The 16438-nt window shown below is 43.4% G+C and overlaps 2 protein-coding genes across 2 annotated transcripts; one reads left to right on the forward strand and one right to left on the reverse strand.

Annotated features, from left to right (window-relative positions):
- Positions 1-491: 491 nt before the first annotated feature.
- LOC138207214 (glycerol-3-phosphate dehydrogenase [NAD(+)], cytoplasmic-like) lies at positions 492-4447 on the reverse strand. The gene is made up of 8 exons (XM_069164305.1): positions 4301-4447; positions 3342-3519; positions 2915-3055; positions 2552-2690; positions 2278-2390; positions 1933-2166; positions 1444-1550; positions 492-1089 (listed from the first exon to the last, which is right to left on the reverse strand). The coding sequence occupies exons 1-8, from the start codon at positions 4339-4341 to the stop codon at positions 993-995; spliced, it is 1050 nt and encodes a 349-aa protein (XP_069020406.1). The 5' UTR covers positions 4342-4447; the 3' UTR covers positions 492-992.
- Positions 4448-5197: 750 nt separating this feature from the next.
- Positions 5198-15487, forward strand: osbpl11 (oxysterol binding protein-like 11). The gene is made up of 13 exons (XM_069164033.1): positions 5198-5568; positions 5687-5755; positions 5913-6088; positions 6275-6354; positions 7099-7287; positions 8171-8369; positions 9350-9495; positions 9706-9846; positions 10925-11384; positions 11639-11825; positions 12006-12188; positions 12302-12455; positions 12964-15487. Exons 1-13 carry the CDS (start codon positions 5453-5455, stop codon positions 13018-13020), a joined length of 2157 nt encoding a protein of 718 aa, XP_069020134.1. The 5' UTR covers positions 5198-5452; the 3' UTR covers positions 13021-15487.
- Positions 15488-16438: the final 951 nt, after the last annotated feature.

Genomic DNA, 16438 nt, shown 5'->3' on the forward strand with positions numbered 1-16438 from the left:
GTTTTTTTTTTTTTTTTTTTACCATAAACTGTTTTAAGAGGGATTTTTTTCAACCCGGCAAAGTTAATTTCAGACAGACAGTAGAGGCACTATGAAAGGATTCATCAGTCTGACCTGTAACATGGTTGAGATGGAGAGACAAGGACGCTGTTTGTTCTTTAATCCTCTTTTTTCTTTTTTTTAGACCGAGTTTCTTGTGGGAATCAGTGTCAGGTCGCCCCAGATGGATCTCACACAACTCAAATCACTCAGCTGCAACCACAGGAGTGAATATCAGCGTCTGGACATTCGTTCCCATTTCAGTGCACTGAGCCTCTGCTCATACATCAGCCCCATTAATTCTTTATGGTGATGTACTGTCTTCATTTTACTTCCATCACTGCCAAAAATAATTTGACAAAGCATTACAGCGGATGTGTACAAAATGCCAAAGTGCTATCGCTTTCTGGACTGATTTTGGTTTCTCATAAATCAAACGTCAGTTTTCGGGGTTTTTTTTATAAATTGATTTTACTGAGAAAACAACTCCACGTAAAGATAAAAAAAAAAAAAAAAAAAAAAAAAAAAAAATCCTTAGTTGTAGTTTTTAATTGTAAACACACGCATCATGTGGCGATATAAAAGTCAGCAAAATTTAGGACAATTTTGGCAATAACATAAGTGGAGAGGTCTGCCTTGTTTGTAATCCCTGCCACCATTCAGAAAGATTTACTTACAGTTTATTAAGTATCATTTTATAGTCATAACTCTCTCAAAAGCCTTGAATATTACAAAACAAAACAAAATTAGTATAACCGCTCTCAAAGCTGTTAAAATATAGTGCAGCATCCATTATGAAAAGTTACAAATACAAAAAAAAAAAAATCTTGATTACCCTGGGTTTTAGTGTGCGGTTGCGTTGTGCGTTACGCTTTGTTAAATCTCTTTTGCCCTCTAGTGGTAGTACGTTGCTATTGAAGGAACAGCGGTGAACACGTTTGCAGAGTGGTTTGTTACATGTGCTCCGGGTGGTTCTGCAGGCAGGTGACGAACTCTCTCACTTCTTTGCCCTCAAAGCAGATCTGGAAGACTGCTGCAAACAAAGGAAACCTACGGAGAAAAACAGACAAATGTGTATCGGAGGACACTGTAAGTTCACTGTTCAGAGATCAGGGAATATTTATATTTACAAATATCAATAAAATTAATAATTACTATAAATGTAATTTAGACTGCATGCGGCTATTAATACAAAAAAAATCTTGATCACAATCTTCTAGGAACAAAGCCAAAATTGATATTCAGGCCGACTCATGCACAGCAATGCGTTAAAACCACTGACATTATATTCATGTGGCTTTGTTATTGAGATGGGTGTTCATATGAAACATGTACAAAAAAAACTATATGTCTTAATTCCAAACAATGTTAAAACAAAGTATTTGTAGAAATGAGTGCACTTACTTGCTGACCATGTCCCTCTTTTGTAGAATCTTGTAGACCTCAGCTGAGGTCTGTGGACCCTGAAGCTTCTGGCCGTTGAGCATCTCTCCCTCCAGCTCAGTGATAGACTGGAGAAGCAGGCATAGAGACATAAAGTTGCCAAAGGGGTGAAACCAGACACCAAAACTATGAAGATGAATTATTTTTGCCTAACTATAATGTTTCCTTTATTAAATCTGTGAACCTGTACCTAACCTAAATATACCACGCTACGTGTACACTATCTTGGTATACACTAATATTACTCAAAAAGTGAACCCACTCCTTATAAGAAATTATGATTTAATTGGGCTGTTTTTTAATCTACCTCAGGTGGTATTGAATTGTCCCAAATATCGTATGATGTCCATGTTTATATGTCTTCCGCTTCTGGGGCTCATCGTTTGAAGGGTAACTTCCACAAAATATTTTGTAATACTCCTCTTATTCGTGGTTCCTCTTTCTTTTCACCTTGGACGTTTTGACGAAGGCCTCCGCGACTTTCCGGTTTCGCCCTCCGTAGCAGGTGGTGATGAGGTCGGCCACGCCGCAGCTCTCCAGGAAGGTGGTGGAGCTCACTTGTCCTGTACAGAACAGCTTGGTAAAGGCGACCATCTCCATCAGACCGAGCCGGATCACTGCCGCTTTGGTGTTGTCTCCAAAACCAAGGCCGTCGCAGAATCCGGCGCCGACAGCCACGATGTTCTGACGGTGCATAAAAACAAGGACAGAACATTTTGAGAGAAGAATTTAAAGATGGAAATGTCTGTATGCAGAATAATGACTCTGATATTAACTATACGTGCCTGTGTTTACCTTCAAGGCTCCACACAGCTCCACTGTATCACTCTCATCTACAACGGTGATGCGGAAGTTGGGGGTCTGCAGCATCTCTTTGAGGATCAGGCCGTTTGGCAGATTTTTTGCACCTGCATTGATTGCAGTTTATTAGAAATAGAAAGAAAGAAGTATGACATTTTCAGCCCTCTGAGAATAGGGAAGTACCACTGTGTTTGCTCGTCATTGTCTGACCACTACACGATATCTTCTTGTGATGTACGTATATTTGAAAGGAAAGAAATAAACTAACCAATGGTTGTTTCACAGAACTTCTCATCTGCCACCTCGCTGGCGATGTTGGCTCCCATCAGGACGCTGACGTCAATCTCCAGTTTCTCACGGATGATATCCGAGATGAGTTTCAGTCCCTCGGGTCCCTCATCGATACCCTGGACGACAATAACCAGTAAGTTTCTGCGCTCTATTTAATACCACAACCTCTGGCCTGGACAGAGTGGTGGCCTGGGAACTGTCACATGTCACAGTCAGGATTTTCTCTGTATTGCTCAACTACAACATCCTGTGTGTTGCAGAACAACATGAAGCAGGGTCAGGTGACAGTTTCCCCTATTGTTTTTTTTTTTTTTTTTGCTGAACAATCCCAAGATCTTACTTTGATAAGCGATATCCCGATGGTTCCCTCTGTGATGTGAGGTTTTATCTGGTCACAGAGTTTGCCGATGAACTGGTGCGGGATCACAAAGATGAGGACCTTCGCTCCCTTCACGGCTTCTGTGATGTCTGGAACAGCCACCTAATGAGGCATCAACAACAGAGTTAGGTCTTGCACACAAACTGTCTCCTGTCATTTAATAGTTGTTTTATTTTGCTCTGGATAGTTTGAGTTAAAGACTCAGTGACACAGCAAAGGTAGTCGAGGTCACACACAAGACGTGTTGGTCAAAGTTGAACAATCTTATCAGTTTTCTGTCTTGCTCAACAATGTTTCAGTATTGTTGAGGCGAATTGCATAACCTGTGGACTCAAGACTGGCTGTGTAAGTAAAAGACAACATTGTTCATCTAAACTGGAGCACTCACCACATTCTTGGGCAGCTTGTGACCCGGTAGGTATTTGACATTTTCATGTTCTGTGTTGATGATCTCCGTTAGCTTCTTCCCATCAATCATTTCTTCATAAACCCACATGTTTACTATCGGGTCGAAGCGGTTGGATGCTTTAACATTGTGCCCAATGATTTTGGCAATGGCGGAACCCCTGAAGGGAGTGAAGATGTGGACAGACAATTAGTGTGAGAGGATTTCACCCAATCCAAAAAAAAAAGGGGGGCTTTGAGGAGCCAGGGAGTCGCTGGACTTAACCCAGGAATAAGGCACATCTCCAAAATAAACACAAAATAAGACAGAAAAGAGATGTAAAAGCCACCAAATTACCATGGAAATGCAAAATGACCAAAGAAATAACCGTGAACAAAACTATGCAAAAAAAATCTGCAAGGTGCAGTCGAAGACACAAAACACAACTGTATGATTTTTGTCTTGCTCCTCTGGGAGAAGTGGGGGGGGGAGCACAGATGTCCAATATTTCATAATCAAGCCACAAAGGATACTGAACTTGTAGTCGAGGATTATAAATTAGTAGATCTACAATAGAAACACAGACAGTCTGCAAAGAACAGCCTAATAACCCTGGTGCCACAGGAGATTTAAAAACTTCCATTAAACACAGTCTTTATTACTCAGGACGTCTCTGAGGTACCAGACTCATCAGACGTCCACTGTGTTTTTAAATGAACCTGTTCATGTTCGAGCTTGTCGCCTTCAGGGTGGAAGAAAAATAGGGCGGGCTGCACCTACTGCAGCTGAACGACTTGGTTTCCTCTTTTCTGGTGTGATCCATAAAGGCGAAAACAAGCCTGTTAGGTTATTAATGCAGTGGATTTACAAACGTTGTTATGCGTTGAATGCATAATGCCACAATGAAGTAGAAGGTCGCTCTTATCTCTGAATGCATTAAAATACAAATTAAAAAAAGTTACCAGTTTCCAGATCCGACGAGGCAGATTTTCTTTCCGGGCATTTTGACAGTGGTTGATCCTTCTACACGAACGACTATATAGAGCCTGCTATTCTTCAATCCTCCGGTCTATAATAACTTCCTTATACGCCCAATAAATTGCAAGTACATGATTCACCCCGCCCCCCGATCGCCATGGTTACACCTCTTCCTTTTATGGAAGAGAAACATTATTTAATAACAAAGTATCAGCGAAGTAGCATTGCTGTCTAATTTGCATTTTCGCCATTATTATAAAGTTTAAAATCCTCTATCCGACTGACCTAATGACTCCTAATGGATGCAGCGAGTGTGCAAAGAAGGATAGAAAAAAAACCCTGATGTGCAGTGCATCAATATTTTAGCGGTCGTTTATATTTATTACACACTGCCTGGAAATATGGGGAGTGAGAAGCCGTCAGTCACGCTGTCGTATCTGTAACAAACTGACATCAAGCCGGACAGCATATTTAATAGCGCTTCTGGTCACCGTGTTTTTTCAAAAGTAATAAATAAACCATATACTTTATAACCATATGTCACAAAATACGTGGAAAAAAATGGTCGATCTGTGTTACAGAGTCAAATGACTCTTAAAATTATTCTTCGAATGAGAATATTTGTTTAATTTCACGAGACCGGAAGGAGCAAAATGCTGAAAAGAACTTCCGTTACGGAGGTTACGTAATTCCTGTCAACTGCAGCGGTTCGCCATTTTGTCTGCAGACAGCGAACGCTTGGAAGTTGTTGTTTTTTTTCCTGCCGCTCTTTCGCTCCACACTCCGGGTCCAGCAGGTGGCGGTAAATGCATCTTTTAAAGCGGGTCTGCCCAACTGCCCCAGAAGAAGCAGTCACGTGACTTTCCCCTGTCAAAGCAGTAAATATTAGGCGAGCTAGCAGGCGCGGGCGACGGAGCTACTCCCTGTCTCGGCAAAACACAGACAATGTTTTATCATCTGCTGTCGAGCTTAGCCGGGTAGCAGTCCAGCGTCTGCCGGTTTGTGATGAACCGACAGCATCGGTCGTGATTTATAAGCGAGGCTTATTTCGGAGCTGCGGTGACTTGACGGGTTAGCTCAACGCTAACGCGAAGCCGAGTTCGCTTTCGAAGGGGAGGCGTCGCTGCTCCGTGACTATGCAGGGGGAAACTACGGCGGTACGGGTCACGGAAAACGAAGGCAAGCTGGATGTGTTGCCCCAGAACAGGACCCCGAGCTCGGGGAGAGCCAGCGCCAAAAGTTGGCAGTACAGGTGGGAGGCAGTTCTTCCTGCCGACGCTGGAACACGTCAGCTGGTTTTCGAGGTGTTATTTATTTATGTTGTTGTTGTTGTTGTTGTCCTCTTTCTCCTTCTGCTGCCTCGTGCCCAGTGACCACATGGAGAACATCGATGGCTACTTGATGAAATACACCAATCTGGTTACAGGGTGGCAGTACAGGTGAGTTTGGACTTAATATAATGTCCAAAAATGCAAAGTGTTCCCGATGGAGGGTTGAAAAAAAAGAAAAAGGGAAACTGTCTTGTCAGAATTCACTCTCAGCCAGTGTTAATGCAAAACAGCAGACAAAACCTGCCGCTGTGTCTGTTGTCCTCAGGTTCTTTGTCTTGAACAATGAGTCGGGCTTGCTGGAGTATTTTGTCAATGAGCAGTCCCGGCCCCAGAAGCCCCGCGGCATGCTGCCCCTGGCGGGGGCCGTCATCTCCCCCAGCGACGAGGACTCCCACACCTTCACTGTTAACGCCATCAGCGGGGAGCAGTACAAGCTCAGGGGTGGGTACCCGTCCTCAATATTAATACACGCAGATTTCTTGTCAGACTCCAGGGAACGGAGCTTTCCACCGTATCGATCCAGATGTTTTCCCATTATCTGCTGCCGGTGAGGCGCGCAGGAATCGATGCTCATCCGAAAGTAACCGGAACGACGTTTTGCTTTCTTGTTTTTCTTTGGTCTCTCAGCCACCGATGCCAAAGAGAGGCAGCACTGGGTGAGCAGGCTGCAGATCTGCACACAACACCACACAGAGGCCATGGGGAAGGTAAGACCGGGTGGCAAATATGCCAGTATTCATGTCTGCACAAATTATAACCTCCTTTTTTTTTTTGGTGATGTTTGTGTTATGTGCTCCAAGTATCAGTTACTAATGGTCAATAGAGGCCTTAATTTCTGTTTGAACGACTGCTCCTTAAACGCACAGCAGCCATGCATCAAGGCTTTTCTTTTGTCCTGATGCTGCTGCACTGCATTTTAAACTTCATCAAATAAAACACGCGTCTTGTGAGCGGATGTGAGCTCGGCAGTTTTCAGTTTCCTGTTTTCCTTCCTCGTGTGTCGAAGGAGCAATCAAATGAAGCTCGCAACAGTGCAAAAACGTGCATGCCTGTGAAATACTAATGTTTATGTAAAAATGGTTTTACCCTGAGTGTAAGTGCAGTGATCATTAGTTCTGATGTGGATATTGATCTGCAGACTACTATTTTAATGGTCGAGAGATACAGGAGAACTAAAAAGACAGATTTGTAGTTGCAGTTGGAAATAGTCTATTGTGAAAGATACCGAGTTGTTGTAACCCCTTTTTCGAAACTGCGTTTCAGGTTTTTATTGCACATAAAACACATTCTGCCTCAATACTAAATGGTGGTTTACCTCCTCATTTTTACACTCTTGGTGAGAACCAGTCATCCTGGAAGACTCACCTGACCCCCTTAAACTTAGTGACTTTTATTCTAACAGTGTCTGTCTCTTTTTCTTTTTTCTTTTTTAAATGTTGTTCCACTCACAGAGTAATCCCCCACCCAAGTCCCGGAGCTACTCCATGGCGTCTCAAGGGAGCGGCAGCTCGCCCATGAGCCTGCGCCGGCCCAGCCAAAACCCCCCCCCCATGTTCGGCTGGTCTCAGGTCCACAAGGGCTCGTCGCTCTACTCCAGCAAGAGGTCTCTGCTGCCAGACCACCTGATGGACGCCAGAGAGGTACAGCATGCCGGCATGTCTGACCCAACTCACAAATGTGGTGGTGATGCACATCTGTGGAGGAGTTCCTTTATTCCCACAACTGGTCACTCGAGACACATGATTTTACCTGGTGTGAACAGGCTGCCGTTTATCCTCAAAGATACATTTTATGGAATAATTATATAATTGATGCAACATGCACACTTTTTTCTGCTATTACAGCGTTATGATTTAATTTATATGAAGATAAGATGAGCCATAAATACAATAGAAAGGCACTGTCGTGTTTGGAGAAGAATTGGTTGAGCAGGAAAACATAATGTTGGCACTCCACTCGCAACACAATGTTTCATTAATGTTTAAAGTTAAAAGGCTTTCCACAAGCCGACAGTTAGTTCCTACAAGGCAGGAAATGGTAAATGTGAAATATTTAAGGGCTTGAGATGCTTTGTTGTGAACTTTCATCTTCATGTGGATGCTGCAGATGGTCCACAGGGAGGCACTGTTGTTGGAAACATCTGTTTCCAGCAGTAATTTGTTCTCTGGATTTTGTTTCTGTCAGCCGCCATGTGTCTCATGTACTAATCAGAAGAGGGCAGTCGGTTCAAGGGATTTGATTGTCAAGTTTTGAGCTGAGCTATGAATGAAGACGCCTTTCCTTGCTTGTAATTTGAGAAGTATATTGGATGGAAAAAGACAGGTTTACTGACTGGCGGGCAATTTTTGTTATTCAGTGTTTTCGTGTTATTGTCTCAAAAGATGGTTTCTTTGTGTTTATAAGAAAATTTGTTATGTAATTCAATTCCAATAAAATCAACCAACAGTACCTGCACAAATGACGTTCATAATGCACTTGATTCTTCCTCCAGATAACTATAATACGCTTTTGATTTCTTTCCAGATGATGAGCCAGGCCCAGGGCCAGCACAGGGACCTGATCCAGAGCATTGAGGGCCTTCCCGCGGCCCCTGGCCTCTCCCCTCTAGACCAGGACCTGTTGATGCTCAAGGCAACGTCCATGGCCACCATGAACTGCCTCAACGAGTGCCTGCACATCCTTCACCTGCAGCAGGTGGCCAGGCAGAGGGGCTCCCTGGGAGGTCAGTGGAGGGCTGTGTTTGTCTGGATAAAAGGCTTGTTGCTGTCTCTTGAACATTCTTTTCAAGCAGTAAAAGTAAATGTATGCTGAACTACTTTTTCTTAAGTATGTCAGCTTTGTGTCTGTGCAGACTGTCTCTGTAGTGGACTGAGCTGCATCAAGTAACACAGATCCACATGCTGTCCTCACGACAAATCATAGTCTTGCACATGCAGGTTTGCACCCAATCTAGACAAACAGTTTGCGCTGGCTGGACAGTAGAATTATTTTGCATTATTGATAGGGAGCTGTACCTATTCTTACCACCTGTCTCGAAGGTAATTAGATCTCACGTTGTTAAATATCCATCTGCACCACTTCGAGGACAGAATGCAGCTCTAATTTAGCTTTGCGTTGGAACAACACACTGAACAGTCAGAGAGCGACCAAAGTGAAGAGTGTGACTCGCAGATGTCTTGACCGTTTCTACTCAGCATCATTTGAAATGGGGAAACTTGTCCCACTTTTTCTCAGCAGATCTTATTACTCAATGTATATTTCATCAGGCCAGACTTATCGCAGCAGCCAATCAGATTAAGTTGTCCAACAATGAACGTGGTGAATTTGAATGAGATCGGCCCAGCTCTATGCGTACATAAAAAAAAGAATCCCCACGCCATACTGAGAGGGTTTAGCCAATCAGAGGACGGGAATGTTTCCTGTCGGCGGGGCCAAAGTATCCTGATACCTGGCTCGTCGGAGGAGTTGGGTTACGCTCTTTTGGTCGAGGGCAGCTGTCTGAGGAACCGCCATCTGTCCAGTCAGCAGCCAGACTATTGAGGGGTGTTTGTTTGACGAATGGTAGGCCGAGTGCACAGCTTACCTGTGTGTGTGTGTGCGGTTGCGAGCAGCTGTGAGTGTCTGGGGACCTCGTGAGGGAGGGGGGGGACAGCACCATGAGTACCTCTAAACTTGCCGCTGTGTACTCTCCATCCTCGGCAGGACCCACCATCGAGTGGCTGGAGCCCAAACTGCCCGACATGCTGAAGAACGGCAGCAGCTCCCTGGGCAGCTTCGTGACAGGGGAGGGCCAGCTGGAGGGGAGCCGCCTGGAGCTCAGCAGCCCAGATTCCTGCAGCTTCTCTGGGGTAAGACCAAGAGGAAGACACCCGCTCTCCCTGAGGAAGCAGCTAATATCTATACCACAGAAAGTTGTAGCAGCTTGTTGGGTGTCCGGACGTTGACTTTAATGTTTTCTAATCCAACCACAAACCTTTTCATTTCCTTTCATTGCTTTTATAAAAAAAAGTATCGAGCAATCACTTACTCTTCACCTCTGCCTTCTTTCCCTCCCTCAGGAACAAGAAGACATAGATGGAGAGGATGAGCTGGAAGACTCCTTCACAGACAAGGAGGAGGACCTGGGTGCCGTGGAGGAGGAGCGCAGCGTCATCCTACACCTGCTGTCGCAGCTGAAGCTGGGCATGGACCTCACACGGGTAGGTCGAGTTCCACATACTGTCCAGCAGAAAAACAATCCCCCGAAACCACCAACACTTCACACACTTTCCTCCAGGTGTTTGATGAGGCCTTGTGTCAGACCGGAGGGAGACTGTTTACGATACATTCACATTACAATCACTTGTATTACACATTGGACAGAAATGCAAGAATAAAGTGAATATTGGATGAGTTTAATCAGTATTGCCGTCACCTTACTCACGCTGGTGTAACATACTTTGACTTGATGTCAAATGACAACAAAGACAACCTTCAACAAAGCTTTCTTTTCAACATGTAATAGTTTGTCTGCTTCATTTGCCGCACTGATATTTATCGTGGTTAACTGCAGAGCACTTCTGGTTTAGTTGATAGCAGCTCACTTCAGATAAAAAGGATCATTGTCAGGTCTGTTTTTCAACAGTGTGATTTGTATCGACCTTCCAGGCTGAAGTAAGCATTCATGGTTTTGTAATTAAGAGTCCAGGACCTAAAAACCTAAAGACTCGAGGCTGGGACTGACATTCAATCTTTCAATGTCAGTCTGTTCTAGTATTTGGATATCCTCCTCTTGGGTGTCTGGGTTATCACAATTATCGGGTGGATCCATCAGCTCACCTCAGATGGAGATCTAGTAGACACTGTGACCTCGGGGTCACGTCCAGTGCACGTCACACTGTCACTGGCTCGATGTACTGATGGTGAGCCATGAGGTGATGCACCAGCTTTATAAAATCGGATGATTATTATTCATTCTGGTTTTGGGAAAGAAACACGGAGCCTTACTTCTTACAATGGCTTTGCAAAATAGTGTTGGGGGGGGGCCTTTGTTTTTGCTGCAATATTTACATGTTACGATGCGAGTACAGGCATTAAAATGGCTCAAGCTCTGCAGAAAACTTAATTCATGACCCAAATCTTTATCAAAACTTGATATTTTCAGCATGGAGGCTGCAGCTCAGATTGATATTTAGTTTTCTGTTGCAATGAGTTTGAAACCGGAGCAGACATTGGAAAAGGAGGATGTTCCACCAGAAGTGATCAAAATCTTTATTTGTGCCTGGACTGTCCCTCTAGGTGGTCCTCCCCACCTTCATCCTGGAGAAGCGCTCTCTGCTGGAGATGTACGCCGACTTCATGTCCCATCCGGACCTCTTCGTGACCATCACCGACGGCAGCAGCCCGGAGGACCGCATGGTCCGCTTTGTGGAGTACTACCTCACTTCCTTCCACGAGGGCCGCAAGGGCGCCATCGCCAAGAAGCCCTACAACCCCATCATCGGCGAGACCTTCCACTGCTCCTGGAAGGTGCCCAAGAGACCAGATGCTTCCAAGGAGCCTTCGCAGGGCAGCCCCGACCCCGTCGCTGCCCAGGAGCCCTACCAAGTGCGCTTTGTGGCGGAGCAGGTGTCCCATCATCCCCCTGTGTCTGGCTTCTACGCGGAGTGCCAGGAGAGGCAGATGTGCGTCAACACACATGTGTGGACCAAGAGCAAGTTCATGGGGATGTCCATTGGAGTGTCCATGATAGGAGAAGGTAGGTTGATGGATGCTGTCGTACAACAAGGATAAAAGATAAATCAGAAACACTGAGACAAAGCTGCAGTTGGGAAGGAAAGAAATCCACACCAACTCAAGAAGCAGCGCACCCTCCCCTTCTTTACTGGTCACAGTGGTTTGAACTAATGTCCCAAAAGAGTAAAATAGTGATCCCATGAAAATAGTTCTTGTCAATTTATAGCCTTTATCGTAAGATTGCAATTCATATTTCTGTTTGAATTGTTCCTCCAGGTTGTCTGAATTTGGTGGAGCATGATGAAGAGTACACCTTCACGCTGCCCTGCGCCTACGCCCGCTCCATCCTCACCGTTCCCTGGGTGGAACTGGGGGGCAAAGTCAACATCAGCTGCGCCAAGTCGGGCTACTCAGCAGTCATCACGTTCCAGACCAAACCCTTTTATGGAGGCAAATTACACAAGTGAGGCTTTGTTTCTCATAATGTAGGGAGGCGTGGTCCCCCGCTGCCTGCCAGCACTTAATAGATCCTTAAAAGAAAATTAATTTAATTGTTTGATTTCCCTTCGCTCTCAGAATATGATGAGTAAATAACATAATATTGCTTATTTGTAATAAGTTCATCTTCCTGCTCTGTGGTTAGGGTAACAGCGGAGGTGAAGCACAACCCCACCAACGCGGTGGTGTGCCGTGTGCAGGGCGAATGGAACGGCGTTTTGGAGTTCAGCTACACCAGCGGAGAGATGAGGGTCGTTGATGTCACCAAGCTGCCCGTGACGAGGAAGCTTGTTCGACCGACTGAGAAGCAGGGACCAACTGAATCCAGGTATGAAGGAGTGCACTCTCTGGTCTCCTCTAAGCTCCATAATCAAAAGAAGTCACTCTTTTTTTAAATTTTATTTTTGTTACACTTTGCGTCACGACTTCAACGCCTCTCAGACGCCTGTGGCAGCATGTGACCGAGTCCTTGCGACAGAAAGACATCGAAAAAGCCACAGAGCACAAAAGGATCCTGGAGGAGAGGCAGCGGACAGAGGAGAGGCACCGCGCCGAGACCGAAACAACTTGGAGGACCAGATACTTCGACCGAGAGGTGAGCAAACCCAACACGTCTTCCAACTGCTGACAATAAAGCTGGCAGCATTTTCTGCAATGGAAGTAGTCGAAAAACATAACGGGAGACATTGATGAAGAAGGACATTCAGGACGGAGCTTCGGCTGTCTGTGTTGCCTCTAAATATATTTAAAATAACCTGAAGCAGAATCTCTGTCTCCTGCTGGAGCGTCTCCATTTCAGAGCGTTCTCACCTTCCACTCGGCTATTTTACATTTCTCAAGACGCTGGGTCATTTAAGTGGGCGACACTTGGCACAGGAGCTTTCTAAAATCATTCATGTATTTGTTTAACTGCTCAGTTTTCTTTTCACAAAAACCTCTTAATTCATGTCCTAATTATCAGTAAGTATGAAGCCTTCTGTTTCCTTTTTTTTTTTTCTAGTTTCAGCTCCACACAACATAAATTCAAATAATGTCCAACCCTTGATAAAATCCCTGAATGTTAAATGCTAATATGTTTACACCCGTGTGTTCTTGTCCTGCAGGGTGAAGGCTGGGTGTATCACAAACCACTTTGGAAAAACTCTACTTTCAAATCCTAATTTCCTCAAGTCTGTATCTCTGGATGTTCATATTGTAGATTCAGGTGTGTGTGTGTGTGTGTGTGTGTGTGTGTGTGTGTGTGTGTGTGTGTGTGTGTGTGTGTGTGTGTGTGTGTGTGTGTGTGAGTGTGTGTCTCTGTGCACACACGCATGTGGTTGACAGTCTGAAATGGAAGCATGACCTGCACTGACGTACAGATGAATGCAACATGGGGAGACGGACAGACAGACGGCAGGACGGACGGTGTTCTTGAATCTCGCTCATGATGTTCACAAAGCCTCCAAGTACAAGTTTTTGTACTGCTGATCAGTTCTTTTTTTTTTTATATATATATATAATCCAATGTCAATGAAAACATATTCGTGTACAGGTAATGGTACTCTATTTACACAGCCTTAAGACAGTGTGATGAATGATGCTCTAAGTTTGGGTTCGGCTGATCAACCTCCGTGTGTTTTTCTTCTTCCCCTCTTTTTTCCACATGAAGGTGACGCAACGTTTTCAGAGTTTCCTCCTAAAATAAGATCAAGAAAACACCAAATAATCGAAGCACTGCCTGAGAAATTCTCTGCAGTGACACCGTAAACTGAATTCTGTTTATTTCCGTGCAACAGCCGATTTCACTGAAACAAAAGAAGCCAATCCCACTGTCGAGTATATTTACGTGCACACAGTTCTTTGATGCAAGTAATACTTTGACTTTGTGGTACAGAAAGATTTGGATGCTTTTCTACAGACAAAATAATTATTTAACAGGAAGCCGTTTTTGAGTTGCAAAGAAAATGGCAGCAGTGAAAAAGTGTGAGCAAAATGTTGATCCAGCTACTCCAACTCTCATAATGCATCTGATTAAATGTAAAAAAATGAAAGCTGTCTGAAATCACCTTCTGTTTACTTTATAGTGCACTACAGTTACTGGGCTACTATTTCATGAGCGTGTTAATGTATGCAGCCTAAAATGTCTTGTTTTTTCCCGATCAGCAAAATATATTCAGTTTATTATCAAGGAAAACTAAAGTTGCTAAAAACATTTAAGTAGCTGGAATCAGAATTGAGGCATTTTTTTCTCTTAAAAAAACAAAAACAAAGATTAAAACAATTAACTGATTATTAAAATATTTGAAGATCAATTTTCTGTGGATCATTGCAGCTTTAGTTTATAACAGTATAATGCTGTTGTAAGACGATTATATATAATATATCCGTCAGCATCTATGATTCAGTCTATGGACAAACCTAATATTCAATTGCTGACACTATAAATATATGTACCCGTATTTTTACGACATTGTAATGTTATAAACCCATTTAATAAACGTTTTTGTACTCCTTATGAATGAAAAATGACAAACGGATCTTTGTCTAAAATTTGTGCATTGACCCTTTAACCAGACAACATCCACACTGAATCTCACAACAGTTAATAGTCAAAGTATTTCCTGAATTCGGCTGATCATAAGATCGATACACAGTACCTTTAATATAATTCAGCTTTAAAGCCTCATTTAAATGTTTGATGCCGTTAATATTGATATTTATTGTCGACTCGGTCACTGGCATGTCGTAGACCAGCTGACGAATATGTTATTCGATATCAATATGAAATGATCAAGTCACATGTGAATGCACCTATAAATTCCCCCCACTATTCATCCAGCTCTCCCTCGTTTCTTCTCATTTTTCTGATTGTGTTTTTGCAGTTTACAGAAAAAAAAAATCCTACACGCATGATAGCAAAGTCTCATTGATTGCAGCAAGTAACTCGTGTGTCTGCATCACTCCAATTGGAAAAGTCTGGTCAAAGCTTTTAACCAAATTTGCTCGTTCTGTATTGCAAATCAATATTTTCTTTGAGCGCGTGTTTAACATCCGATCTTGTGCGTTAAGTGCTCTGTTTTTTTTTGTGTTTTTTTTTGTATGGACACCTTCAAATTTCTTTTGTGTTCTTTCCTTTCAAACTGATTCCAATCCACTAAAATGTGTTGCACAATTGATAACCCTTGTTTGTTTGTTTGTTTGTTTGAACCCCTCCAGGGGCTAAATATTAATCTCACCTTCTGACAGCATCCCAGTATCTCAATAAACTGTTCATTCTTCACAGAGAGGAAATCGACCCTGCCATTGATAAGCTACTCCCCTCTAAGTCTTGGTGCCTTATGCAAAGTCTTTGTGCAACTTCTAGTGAAGGAGCTCAGTGTCTTCATCAGTGTTTGACCCGACCGATGCAATGGCTTATGTATTGTTTGTGTGTGTGTTTATTTTTTTTATTTTTTTGGGGGGGGGGGGATTTAAGATTTGGTGCTCTATGTTGACAGAAGTCGACTGAGCATGTTTTTTTTATTCTTGGTTTTGAATTCTACTGGTTGCTCACCTATGAAATGCACTGACATTGAAGGGAACCTGATGTAGTAGAAAAGAAAAATGGACGTGTGATAATAATCGAATAAATTGCGTATCAGTTGTAAACTGTGTTCAGTTCCGTTGTCCGCCAAGTTAACCTGCTTTCTTGCTGCTTCCCTGTGCTCTTTAGCATCACTTAACACGTGAAAGAATCCGTGGATCCAGGTATAACATCCAAGTAAAAGGTTTGAGGAGTTGCGCTGCAGTTCACACTCAAAAGCAGCAGGTGGCGGTGTCGCACACCGTCCTGCAGGTGCAGCTCAACGAGCTGACGGAACAAACCCGGGAAGTCCATGTGGACGCGTGTGTTTGTTTGGGAGGATTTATCGAGGTTCATTCTCAAATAATAATGAAGGTAAGATGAATCTTCTGCATCTGCTGTGTCTGTAAAACAATTTCCGAACACGTGCACGTTAATGACACTGAGATTTAAGCACGAACACAATAAGTGGTGATTTTCAGATGCGGTGAGGACGAGCTGCACCTGATCATTAACTCACCTGAGTCCAACAGTCAGGAGGTAAACACACAAACCTCTGACTTTTAACACCGAAATAAAAACGGATTGCTTTATATTAGACATGCAACTAATGAAAATACGTTTATTGTAGTAAAATAAATGTATAACTAGAGACATTTATGCATTTTAATCAAGTTTCCTGGTGGTGTTCTGCACTCTACTGGCAGCTTGGTGGAAGTGTTGCAGGTCAACCCCCCCCCAGAGAGTCGAAGCATATCCACGCCACTGTGACACACTTCTAACACCAGGTTTCCATTGCTGATAAAATCCTACACTGTGTCATATTTTTCATGAGCATTATTCTCAGACAAAGCCAAGGATTTTATAGCAATGATTCAGTTGAAATATAACTCTGGCTGGCTGACTGACATCTGGTGTGCATTGTTTATGAATATGTGACTCACGATACACACAGTCTCTGGAAGATTTTTTTCCCACAGTCTATTGTTACCAAAAAAAAAACAACAACACGCGAAAAGGGCAATAAATCGTGATAT

The sequence above is a fragment of the Embiotoca jacksoni genome, unplaced genomic scaffold, assembly GCF_022577435.1.
Source record: "Embiotoca jacksoni isolate LCO1_2020_lvr unplaced genomic scaffold, fEmbJac1.0.p SCAF_30, whole genome shotgun sequence".
Lineage (NCBI taxonomy): Eukaryota > Metazoa > Chordata > Actinopteri > Embiotocidae > Embiotoca > Embiotoca jacksoni.

Coding starts and splice junctions, on each gene's coding strand:
- LOC138207214 (XM_069164305.1), bottom strand. CDS start 4,341: ATGCCCGGAAAGAAAATCTGCCTCGTCGGATCTGGAAACTG. Junction 3,056..3,341: donor ACAAGCTGCCCAAGAATGTG/GTGAGTGCTCCA, acceptor ATGCCTCATTAG/GTGGCTGTTCCAGACATCAC. Junction 1,551..1,932: donor CCTTCGTCAAAACGTCCAAG/GTGAAAAGAAAG, acceptor CTGCTTCTCCAG/TCTATCACTGAGCTGGAGGG.
- osbpl11 (XM_069164033.1), top strand. CDS start 5,453: ATGCAGGGGGAAACTACGGCGGTACGGGTCACGGAAAACGAAGGCAAG. Junction 6,089..6,274: donor GGAGCAGTACAAGCTCAGGG/GTGGGTACCCGT, acceptor TTGGTCTCTCAG/CCACCGATGCCAAAGAGAGG. Junction 6,355..7,098: donor ACACAGAGGCCATGGGGAAG/GTAAGACCGGGT, acceptor TTCCACTCACAG/AGTAATCCCCCACCCAAGTC.